The 11,853-nt window shown below is 46.2% G+C and overlaps 1 protein-coding gene and 1 long non-coding RNA gene across 3 annotated transcripts; one reads left to right on the top strand and one right to left on the bottom strand.

Annotated features, from left to right (window-relative positions):
• The first annotated feature begins 3,264 nt into the window (after window positions 1-3,264).
• On the top strand, window positions 3,265-6,240 carry LOC125691404 (uncharacterized). The gene is made up of 3 exons (XR_007376116.1): window positions 3,265-4,285; window positions 5,039-5,192; window positions 6,128-6,240. It is a non-coding gene; the product is annotated as an uncharacterized LOC125691404 (long non-coding RNA).
• Window positions 6,241-6,290: 50 nt separating this feature from the next.
• SMKR1 (small lysine rich protein 1) lies at window positions 6,291-11,781 on the bottom strand. Of its 2 annotated transcripts, none has more exons than XM_048940731.1 (4): window positions 11,708-11,781; window positions 10,635-10,689; window positions 7,858-8,955; window positions 6,291-6,361 (listed from the first exon to the last, which is right to left on the bottom strand). In XM_048940731.1, the coding sequence occupies exons 2-3, from the start codon at window positions 10,635-10,637 to the stop codon at window positions 8,752-8,754; spliced, it is 207 nt and encodes a 68-aa protein (XP_048796688.1). In that variant the 5' UTR covers window positions 10,638-10,689; window positions 11,708-11,781; the 3' UTR covers window positions 6,291-6,361; window positions 7,858-8,751. The 2 variants fall into 2 exon arrangements, with proteins under 2 accessions (XP_048796688.1, XP_048796697.1); XM_048940740.1 differs by having other exon boundaries at window positions 11,701-11,766.
• Between the last annotated feature and the right edge of the window lie 72 nt (window positions 11,782-11,853).

Raw genomic sequence — 11,853 nt, 5'->3', positions numbered from 1 at the left:
TGCAGAGTCACACTCCATTTGTTGCCTCTGCAGTGCCCCTGCATTTCTTCACTCTCACAGCATGTCGTGGAAAAAAAAAAAGACACCTCTGCTTTTTGCACGAATGTCATCTCAGCCCATAGACTCAGGGACTCTGAGATGCTCTGCGTTTCTGTTATTGGTCTTCTGTGAGTTCAAGTGTGGATCTGGGCTAAATGGTGACTTATGTCAGTTGCCCCTGTTGGAAATATCCAAGTAATGTTTGTCAGGACAGTATCTCTGATAAAAGCAGATTTTATTCGTGATTGCAATGGCAGCATCCCGCAAGCAGGAGCGCACCTACAGGCACATTGTGACAGCCTTTAGACCCTGTTTTCTCCCCCTTGCTTCCCCCCCTCCCCTGTATCCCCACTGGCTGGGTACTCCAGGTTCACAATCTTATCAGAAGGTTTACATTTGCTATTTACTTGGTCAGTCAGCAGCCATTCTGTTGTTTCCAAGATGTGTCGGTGCTCTCCTTGTATTGATATGGTGATTTTCTTTAAAGTCATCATTAAACAAAGAGCACTGGTGGGGATGATGCCAGGCCTTCCGATGTCTCTTCAGGCACTTCCTTGGGCAGGCCATCACTTATTCTCTGGTTTGCTCTCGTGCAGGATATTCTTGCAGTGTGTATGACAAAATATACATCTATGCACCTTGATACAGAGTGTGCGTTCCTGGGAAGGTTCGTCTAGAGGATCAGTGATGTAAACTATCAGAGATCTTCCCCAGGTGAAGTAAAAGGACTCCCAGAAAGAACTATGATAGCGGAGATCATGAAATAACAAAAAAATATTATCCAATTCTAAAGCAGAAACAACATTTGATTCCCACACCCCTGGTGGGGTTTGCTGCTCCTGGAAGCTCTGCCAGCACGTTCAGACGTGTGGAAGCAGCTGATGTGGACTAATAGCTGTGGAATTCCCTTGTGCTAATCAGCAGCTTTGGAACAAGGCCACGAGCACAAAGAGTTGGGTCTGTGCCACCGGAGCGCCGTGGTATAACCCAAACCTCCACAGGATGAAGGTCGCTTGCTGGTACATCGCAGGGAGGGCAGATTCACGTGAGCCACCAAGATCTTTTCATAGCGGCAGGATGCGATAACACTGCAACAGCTTCAGGAGGCTCTGGAATCTCCCGCAGTGGAGGTTTTAAAGACAGGTTAGGCAAATACTGCTCAGGAATGCTGCAGGTAGAGTTGTACGTGCCTCAGGGAGAGGGATGGCTGACACAAGGTCCCATCCAACTGCATTTTTCAGCCACGTGTCACTAATTGGTTTGGAATAGGCAGATGAAGCCAGGAGCTGTTGAAAGCACATGTTTACAAGGCAATGGCTTGGGCTGGGCCTAACACATGCCCTTTTTTTTTTCCTCCCCGCTCTCAAAGAGTTCTTATCTGAAGGCTGCAGATTGGACTCAAGCCTCTCAATGGGGAGGGGCATGGACATTCATTTGGAATGCACCAGGCTAGTCCTCAAGAGGCAGAATTTCCTAGAGTAAACAATCTAACTCTTTATACAGAATTGAACAACAGTGCATTTCCCCAGGCTCTTGCTGCCGCCCTTGTGTCATAGGCTCACACTCCTATGGGAAAGGAGGTGCCAAAAGGCTAACTGTGAGTTCAGATGGATGTTTTGCCAACAGAAGGGTAGGGAACATAGGTTGCACAGCTGTGGGAGTGCCAGGGTTCGTTAGGACATGACAAATCCATGAGAAGGACAGGGAGGAGATCAGCTGGGCGAAGGCAAACAATGCATGGTGGAAAAGGTGAGTTCTGGTAACAGAGTGGGTCCAGAAAAGCTCAGATGTCCACATCTTTGGCCTGGAAAGAGAATGTGGAAGGGATGATGTGTCAGAGTAGCCATTGCACAAATATAAACCAAACAGCAGCCTCCAGTAATGCAGAGTGTGGCTGTGGGAGTGCAGCTGTGTCACAGTCAGAAGGTTTGCAAGCGAGAAAAAGTTCTGTGGACTTTTAGGGACCGCAAAGAAAGATTATGTTCCCATAAGGGGATGAGGGAGGTGATGATTGAGCAGAAGAAACTGAGCAGTTCTTAAACATTCACAGTCCAATCAGAAGGGGAATACTGCAGACACATCTATTTCCAGATTTAAAAAAAAAAAAGCATCCTTTACTTTCCTTTAACACAAATCTTTGCAACAGTTATTGTCCAATAATGTGCAATACAATTGATTTGCAGGGCACATAAAGAGCCAGACTTGGTTTTCATTACTCTAGGGAGAATGTTGATAGCGCAGTGAGTTTGTTAGAAGTAGTCTTGATTGGGTTCTGGTTGCTGCAGCTCCTCTGGAACCAGATGAGACCAAAGCTGAGTCAGGATTTGAGGAGAATTTCTGCAATTAAAATCTGTTACGATTTGTGCTGTCACCAAAATCCAGTAATTCTGCAGAGCTGCTGCTGTTGGGTGGAGGATTCTTGCAGCATCACCCAGAGCCTGACTTTTTACCCTCAGTCCTCCAGCGTGGTGTGAAGATCTAGGAGCAGCCTGGACTGAGGCTGAAACCACTGGTGATGATTCCACAACAAAATGGGGTCTGAATGTGCAGCAGTACGACTGATACACGGCTGCTCTTGGGGACAACAGCTTTACAGCCATGGTTCCTCTCTTGCAGCATCCAGTAACCAGTCTGGCTTTTGGTCTTGCCCTGCGTCAACCAGCCTTTTCACTTCACTTCTTCTCATAATTAGTGATTAATTTTTTGTTCTGCCAGTACCCAGATGATTTTGATTCTCTGATCTCCACGAAACAGCAGTAATAGTAACAACTACCTGGAGAATGGCATGGAAGAACACACTTAGGCCTTTCAGTGCCTTTTCCTTGCCGTTCAGCACCAAACTGCAGTAGATCTTACAGCCAAAACATTTACTGGAGAGACAGAGACACTAAAGAAAGAAGAAATGCTGTAGGAACTCTGTTGGCAGGAATTCTTTTCTCTCCCATCCTCACATTCTGCCCTAAGCTTATTTTTAAATACAGGGCGATTTCCCCTTGGCTGGGCTAGCGGTCTGCACACAATTACACTTCTCTATTATTAGTGAGAGTGAACAGGGCTGAGTTTACAACTGTGCAGGAGAGATAAGCTCAAGACGACTGTGTTTCCTCTCCAAGGGGCTGTTGAGCCGTGTTCAGCTCTGCATCTGAGACACTGCTGTCCTGAAATGGGGAGGAATTCTTGTCCTCTGAATGGGGATGCCCAAAAGGAGCAGGCTGGAAGCTAATGGAAGATTAGACAGAGAATCTCTCACATGATTTTACCCTCTTCATCCTGGACACTGGAATCACAGGAATTTCTGAGCTTTCTGATACACATTTGTATGTCAGAATAATCACATCCTTTTAGTAAACTGAACTAAACTTTAGTTAACTGAAGAATCTACACAACTAGTCCAAGCATAGATGCAGATGCGTAGATTTATAGGAGATCAATGCCACGAGCCTCAGTTTTATGGCTCTCCCATTTAGCAACATGGGAGGAGAAAAAGTGCAGGTCAGAAGTGCTAATTGTTACCTTCAACAAAGGTAAAAAACAGACCAAAACAACAAGAATAGCAGGTTTCAAAAATGGGACTTAGGAATGAAAAGCAAAATAAAAATAAAATTTAAAAAAAAAATGAGTGCACTTTGCACTTTCTTAACCAAAAGCTGAAATGAAGGAATGTTAGAGGAAAGGAGATGTAACAAGTGTGAGGAATCAAAGCATCTGCACTTAGGAGAAAACAGAGCTACTCCTTGGACATGATCCGAGGGCACAGTGTAATTAACAGGTACTCCCAAGGTGTCTGTCTTCAAAAGGTGCCAAGGTTTCTTGATAAGTTATCTCAGGAGCCAACACAACAGGTGACAGAAGGGCTGTTGCTTTCAAGGACACCCCTTCAGGTCACACCATTCAGATGAGCTGAGCAAGCTCGATAGTTATTGGATTGAGGCAGAGCCTCGTGCTAATAAAGCTGCAATATGCCCAAAAAGAAGATGTCTGCTTGAGCATTGCTTATCCTGAAGAACAGAAGCACAGGGTGAGATTACACAGAATTAAGATCACGAGAGGAGGCAATGCTATCAATAATAAGAAATGGTAATTTCATAATTTCAGAAGTCATTTCATTTTCTTCCATTCCTGCAAGTCACGTCAGAAGCTTTAAACCAACTGTGCCTCTCTTTATCAAGCCCTCTTGTGAAGCAAGGATGGGAAACTACCAGAATCCTCACAAGCAAATGACATAGGAAAGGAATTCTCTCCATAGGTAAGCATTACAATTTCAAGAAGACCAGCCAACCTATGTAACATTCTGAACTGCCCTTGGAAGAAACCCACAGAAGCTCTCACATTGTGTGTAAGCAGGGAGGGAGCCAGATCGTTCCTGGAATGCAGTGAGCAATCCAAGCTTTTGTAACCATGCATTCAATGTGCTTCATTATGGCTTGGTCCACGAGCAGATTGATTTTGCAAACATTGCAGTCCAACAAATGAGCAGTTTGCCATGAATGTGAAGATGAATTGCCATCTCAGGGTGCGTGGAGGGAATCTTCACCAGCTGGTTATCCTGGTACTTTGCAGAACAGGAACCTTACTGAGTGACACAAAAAAAGGCTCCCCAAGAGATGTACGACCTATTGGAATCACCCTGAGGGAAAAAAAAGGTTTTTCTGAGGTTAAATGTTTGGGGTTTTTTTTCTTCAACTTGCACTAAGTAGTATTTAACATTTTGGCTTTCTTCACATAATCCAGTTACGCTGGTTGTCCTGCATTAAAGCATTAAAGAGGGGCTTCCTTTTAGCTCACAGGACTGCTTGTCCTATTGCTTTTTGTTTCAGCTCTTATAAATATTCTAACATTCAACAGTGATTACAGATGAACTTTTAAAGCACTTGGTCCAAGCATTTTCACCGAAGAGCAAACTGCTCCATTCATGGCAGACAGTCATGGCCGTCCCAAGGAAGACACCAGGTTACACTAAGCTTTTTCCTCATTTTTCTTAAACGTTTCTCTTTTTCAGTGCCAATTGCAACAAGAAGATGGCTTGGACTCCCAAATTCACTGAATAGCTCCAGAAAACCACCAGTAACTGGGTAACACACTACATGCAACAAGCCCCAGCATCTGGAATGGAAAGCTTCAATACCTGCACATCTGAGAGAGCAACCACTGCTGTGAGTGCTCGTTTTTTGGTCCTTCCCATCTTTTGTACAACAGTTAAAGGGAGAAAAGGCTCACACCTTTTTTATAAGCAGAAAGTGAGAGGCTGAGGAAAAAAATACATTAAAGTTGGATGACATTCTTTTATACCCGTGAAACATGTGAGATGGCTGTAGGGAACCAAGTCAGTGGAAATGGGCAAATGAGACAGGAGTTAACCCACAAAAACCTCAATTTTATTTACTTCTGTGGGCACTCTTTAGTGCCAACATTTAATGTGCATTTTGGATAAAAGTTTTTTCTTTCAATATCTGCCATGGTAACTTCTTCGTTCTGGAGATAACATTTATGACCACAAAAGTCCTCAGCTGTCCTTCTCTGAACTTGGGAAATAACATCCAGGGCATTTCCTGAAGTGAAAAATGAGACAAAAGAGTTTGTGCTGCTTCTCAGGCCTTTCTTAAGTATCATAAAGCTCTGCAGTGCTTTTCTTAATGTGAAAATAACACATTAGGAAATGCCATGCAACACACGAGTGTTGGCTGAAGGATATTTTAATACCAAGTGTGGTGAATAATGGCCGTTCACACAGGAGTTAAACAAAAAGACATCACTCTCACAGGTCTTTTGATTCTCTCCCTGTACCCCACCCACAAATATGTAGGTCAGCATCCGGTGTATTTTTAACAGCTTGGTTTTGGTTCATAACCTCCTACACAAAAGGGACACTTGTGTACTCCATGGCTGTTAAATAGCAGCAAGACAAGGGATACCCTGCTACTGGGAAATGTAAGAGATGATGGGCAAAGCACTGGGAAATTCCTTTGCTAAGGGACGTAAAGGAAATGGTCTTGAGCTTCCAGATCCCTCTCAAAAGATTCTTTGGGGATGTGAGCAGAATCAGCTTTATTCATCATAAACTCAGCTTATAAAGTCTGTACCCTAGCAGGAAGAAGAGCCTCCTACAGCACTCAACTTGTACATGTTGTGATGAAACAGAGATGTCTGTTACACAGCAGTGGAGCCTCCCATGAAGCTGCATCCGTTCAAGCTGGACTGTTTCTCAGAAGTCAGCAGCAGTTGGTGGATGTTTGAAGCACTGTATTCAAGTAGAGAATCAACCCATTTTAAAATCCAGACTTATTTCAAGGTGTCTGCTGGTCTTCATTAACCACAGGGCAGCCTGAATTACATGCAAAATTGAGATGGATGAGAGTGTGGGAGAGGGAAAAAGGGGAAAAAAAAGTGTTTAATTTTGCAGTTTGGGATGTATGGAAGGGCTTTCTCATCTGCTATCAAAGAACTGAATGGCAGTTTCTCAGACACTCTTGAAAGCAGAGCCTTCATCCTTTGCACTTCACTGGTCACCATCTGGTACGTGTCATACAAAAGCAGATTTGGGGGGTTTTAAAGAGAAAACAACTAATGATGTTTCACTACTTGCTCCAGTCAGTTTTGCTCACTAAAACTTGAAACTGTTGTAGCTGCAGTCTATCTCATACGTAAGAAGGGCTTTGCTTCCCTGCAGCAGTTGTATCAGATCAGCCCACCCATCTGTTCTGAGCAGCGTACTGTCTGCCTGCTGGCTGGATAACAGCTTCAGAGGAAACTGCTGTGATGCTGCAAGAGGTGATTGTAGAGAAACTTGCCCAGAAGGAAATTATTTCCCTAAATACTTGTTCCACACCCAATTGTTCTTATGGCAGGAGATGGTGCTGCTCTTCAGCTTTTCCTCCTGCAAACTGACCCTGGATGAGAAGCAGAGAAATGCTAGTGGTGGGAGAACAGCCCTGTGACACCAAGTAGTTCCTACCTCAGTGCTTGGAAATATCTGTCCCTTAATGCTCTGTGCAGCAAGTGTATCACACAAAGAGGGAATGCTTCATTTTTTAACAATCAGCATAAGATTATAAATACACAGAGCAAACTGGTCCTCTCTTGCTTTGGAACACCGTTACCAGGAGGAAATAGTTGCAAACATATGTTGTGACCAGAGACTTCCTGGTGGCTGATGGGGAAGCAAGACTTCGAATAAGTGCTGAGGAAGACTCATCTATGAGTGGCAGAGCAAAGTGGTACTGCAAACCACATCCCTGAAACAGCAGTACATGCCAACTGCAGGCTAATCAGCAAGGAAACAGGGTCCCCACCATGATTTTCTTGGCATGTACACGACAAATTCAGTAGAGCACTGCAGTAGCTCACATAATCTACACGACAGTAGTTGGCCTGCAACCAATGCCACAAAACCATGATTTTATCAAGCTAAGATCTCTTCATAGAGGGAATATGTTAAGCTGGAGAAATAGCATAAAGCTGTACAGGTGTTTATCAGTTTGTGTCAGACCTGTCGTAATTGGCAGCTCTGCTGCCTGTAACACAAAGCTACCTGGAAGCCAGAAAGGTGCAGCACCTCCACATACAGTTAAATCAATCAGAAATGGCTTTGGAGGAATGGCTGCAAGCTGGCTTACTGCTCAGCTGCAGGTGTTCAGCTCTGAGAAGCCAGCTGAAGTTCTTCCTGTGCACATCACACTGCTGCTTGATGTAGGGAGCATGCTCACTTTTGCTCAAAGATTCGAGAGGCCTGGGACATCTCCTCTTCCAGTAACTCTAGCCTACTTCAGATTATGTTTTCCTAACTCCTTCTCTGAGGTTCTGGCTATTTTGTATTCCCACCTCTCACAGCCTGTGTCAGTTCAGGACACATCCTCTCTTGTCCCACTGCATCCTTCTAGTTGGAAGAACCTGGGAGAGATGCACAGACTCACTTGATGTACTGCTTCACCAGGGGCTGCCTTAAACTGACACAGAGGAAATGGAGCGAAGCAACTTTGATCTGTAACATAAATCTTGTGGTTTCCAGCCAGGATGTTCGGACTAACAGCGATTACTGTAAGCAGAGACCTGGTAGGGGGGGGCTCATCATCGCCTCTAACTTAACACAGCATCACTGCCAGCATCTCTGTTAGATCTCCAGAATCTCACTACAGCCGAAAGAGAACTGGCAGTACGTTCAGTGGGGCTTCAAGTATTGCTTATCTGCCCAAATGTAGGATGAGGTGAATCACCCAGATATGCAGACTGCATCGTGCAGCTCTTCTGACCCACAAAGGGAGCACCAGGTGACTCTCAGAGCTGCTGTAGAAGTATTCGACGCTGATGATCTCAGCGTGGTATCTGCTATCTGAGCTCAAGTTTCCACCAGCACTGATTGAAAGAACTGCAGGCACACCCACGTTGGGGAGCACTTTCCATCTGCATAAGAACAGCAGTGGGATGGTAAAACAAACCCCACCACAACCCCCTCAAACTGCTGAGACTCAGTGTTTTATTCCGCACAGAAATAAGGCCTGAGGGCCACAGCTGAAATTACGACAGCACCAGTGTCACTTGCCATTTGTCACTGTAAACTTGAGCTATAATAAGAGTGTCTTTGTGTGGACACAACAGTGGTTATGGCAAAATATTTGAGCTAACCACTGCAGATATTGGTATGAGTCTGAAGTTCAAAGAAGCCTCTTCTTATCAGGGGGAGCTTGGCTTTCATCACATCCTTTGCTTTCCAGCCAGCTACTTTCGTCTCTTCCCCTTCTTTTTGGGGGAGCCAGGCCAAGGAAAGCCCCGCAACTCCAGGCAGGCAGGGACATTATGGCAGATGTAATGGGCATTGAGCATGGCAGCTGAGCTGAGGATATCGACGTCCTTCACCACCTTCTTCATCTTCTTTTTGGAGCTTTTGCCTTTGCCACGCTTGGGTTTGCTGCTTTTACCTGCCTGCAGAGAGAAAATGACCATGGAAATGGCTAATTAGCCCTTTGTATTGTCTGCCTTCTGGGCTGAGGATCCCAAGACATCCTGGAACAGTTTCATGGCATCACAGTTCAGGCTATATTAGCTCAGATTCTCTCACCGCAGACAAAATCTATATTTGCTCTGTAAGAATCTTTAAAGACATCAGACAGGGTTGTTTAGTGTTCCACTGCGCTTCTGTCTGGCTAAAATAGGTCGGTGCATAACGGAAATCCCACAGTCTTTTCAATTGATTTTTTTAATTAATGCATTGTGATACACTCCCAAAGTCAACCATATGCTGGGTTTTCATCCGACACTGTGTACATTTTGGTCACTTACTGCCTCTGCCCATCTATTTCTGTTGTTTGCCTAGTTTTGCACACCACTAATTAAACAATTCTGTGCAAATCATTAGAAATATTAAGGATAGGTGCAAAGGCCATACGTAAGAATCAGCTGGGAACAAACCAGCTGAAGGCAGCACGTGCAGTGTATTTTTCCATGGAACGAGAGCACAGTCGGGATGCAACCTTCAGTCACCCAAAGAGCACAGCGTGGTGTACATACAGGTATAAAAGAAAAGCAAAAAGCCACAAGGTCCATATAGAGTGCACAGAACCACTGTCCACAAGAGGAAAGAGAAGACAAACAGAAAACAGCACGAGCTACAGATGATGGCAGTAGCGTTTCCTATTCAGTCATTGCAGACTGCAAACTTCAACACAGACATTCATCAGAGAGGGCGATGAGCCTCTCACAGGCCTTCACTGGCTAGAATTTGTTGAATACTGCATGTCCTGGGATGGGTTTGCTTCAGAGTGGATGCTTACAGCAGATTATGAAACAGCCTCCCAACTGCACTCCCTGTTTGTGTAATCCCAGCGGGGCCACTGGCAGATTGTGTGAGCACCGTTACATCCCTGGTCAGAATTGGTCCCATAGCTGATCTTTCAGAATAACAAAGATGCTGACAGCTGAGGGCAAGCTACTGTAGAGAGTCTGCAGTGAGAAACAGGGAATGTCTTTGGCTTAGAGCTGACTCATTGCTCCTGCTGTCTCTCTGCAGCGAGTACGTCCAACCTCTGGGCTTTTAATGTCAGCAGTCAGTTTTTGTCAGCAACTCTCTTTTCTTGTCTTTTCTGTCTCTTATTGAATGTGACATCAGTAAGCTGCAGCCTGCAGTCAGCTCATGCAGTCCAGCACAGCCTGGAGCAGGGCTTCCCAGAAGACAAACACTTATGGAAAGCCAACCAGCTCCTCCAGCACAGCACCACAAACGCTGTCAGGAGTCACACCTTGTCCATGTGTACACAGGCACACACAGCAGAGCCACAGCTAATGTCTGGCATGCCAGCCAACAGCTGTGGTGTTCCTTATGGGTTTAGCAGGCAACCAAAGCTAAGCAGCTCTTTTTTTTTTTGGCATGCAGAGGCAACATTTGGGCAGATGAGAGTTCCTAACAATGTCCCATTCATCCCATACAACCAAGCATGACAAGTGAACTCTGTAAGTATCAAGATATCTATGTTTGTGTGGCATTTGCCATCACCTACAAGCAACCAGATTTGGCTCTTTCTAAAAGGTATGCAGAACTTTACAGCCTGTTGTCTGTCAACATCAAAAAAGAGCCAATACCTTCAGAAAAACCAAACCTGCATTACCATGGCTGAGTCCTTCTAGCAAGCAGCACTCCACACCAAGCCCTGAGGCAGGACCCTGCAACACACAGCCATGCCATCAGTTACACACTGTGCAAGCCACTGGGATTATTCCATCCCATCCCCACCTCCATCCATCCCCATCTCCACCTTCAACCCCCTTCCCCACCTTCATCTCCATCTCCATCCCATCCTCACCTCCATCCATCCCCATCCCCACCTTCATCCCCTTCCCCACTTTCATCCCCATCCCCATCCATCCCCATCTCCATCCTCATCCCCATCCATCCCCATCTCCATCCTCATCCTCATCCCCATCACCTCCTTATTGCCCTTCCCCACCTCACCTTCATTCATCCCCATCCCCACCTTCATCCCCTTCCCCACCTTCATCCCATCTCCCTCCCCATCCCCACCTCCATCCATCCCCCTCCCCACCTCCATCCATCCCCATCTTCATCCCCATCCCCATCCATCTCCACCTCCATCCATCCCTATTCCCATTTTCATTCCCTTCCCAACTCCATCCCCTTCCCAACTCCATTGCCATCCCCAACTCCATCCATCGTCATCCCCACCTCCATCCATCGCCATCCCCACTTCCCTCCCCTTCCCCACCTCCATCCATACCCATGCCCACTTTCATCCCTTTCCCCATCCCCACGTCCGTATCCATCCCCATTCCCACCTCCATCCCCATCCTCATCCCCTTCCCCATTTCCATCCCCACCTCCATCCATATCTATCCCCACATTCATCCCCTTCCCCACCTTCATCCCTTTCCTCATCTCCATCCCCTTCCCCACTTCCATCCTCATCCCCACCTCCATCCATACCCATGCCCACTTCCATCCCCTTCCCCTTTCCCTTCCCCATCTCCATCCATACCCATCCCCACATTCATCCCTTTCCTCATCTTCATCCCCTTCCTCATCCCCATCCCCATCCCCACCTTCATACCCTTTCCCATCCCCAACCCCACCCCAATCCCCGTCCCTGTGAACCCCAAGCAGTGAACAGATTCCAATCCCAGATCCCAATCCCGATGCCAGCCGCCCTTCGCAACCACCTCCCACCCTTCAGCCACGCGTTGCCATGGCGCCCGCCACGCCTCCCCCACTTTCACGCCTGCGCGTTAGGAGGCGGAAATCCCAACAAGCCCAGCGCCCTCAACTGACGCATGCGCAGCAAAAGGCGGAAGTCCCAGCAAACCCAGTACCTC

The sequence above is a fragment of the Lagopus muta genome, chromosome 1 (genome assembly GCF_023343835.1).
Source record: "Lagopus muta isolate bLagMut1 chromosome 1, bLagMut1 primary, whole genome shotgun sequence".
NCBI classification, from domain to species: Eukaryota; Metazoa; Chordata; class Aves; order Galliformes; family Phasianidae; genus Lagopus; species Lagopus muta.
Note: the sequence above shows the minus strand (reverse complement) of the source record. Positions and strands in the feature narration are given on the sequence as shown.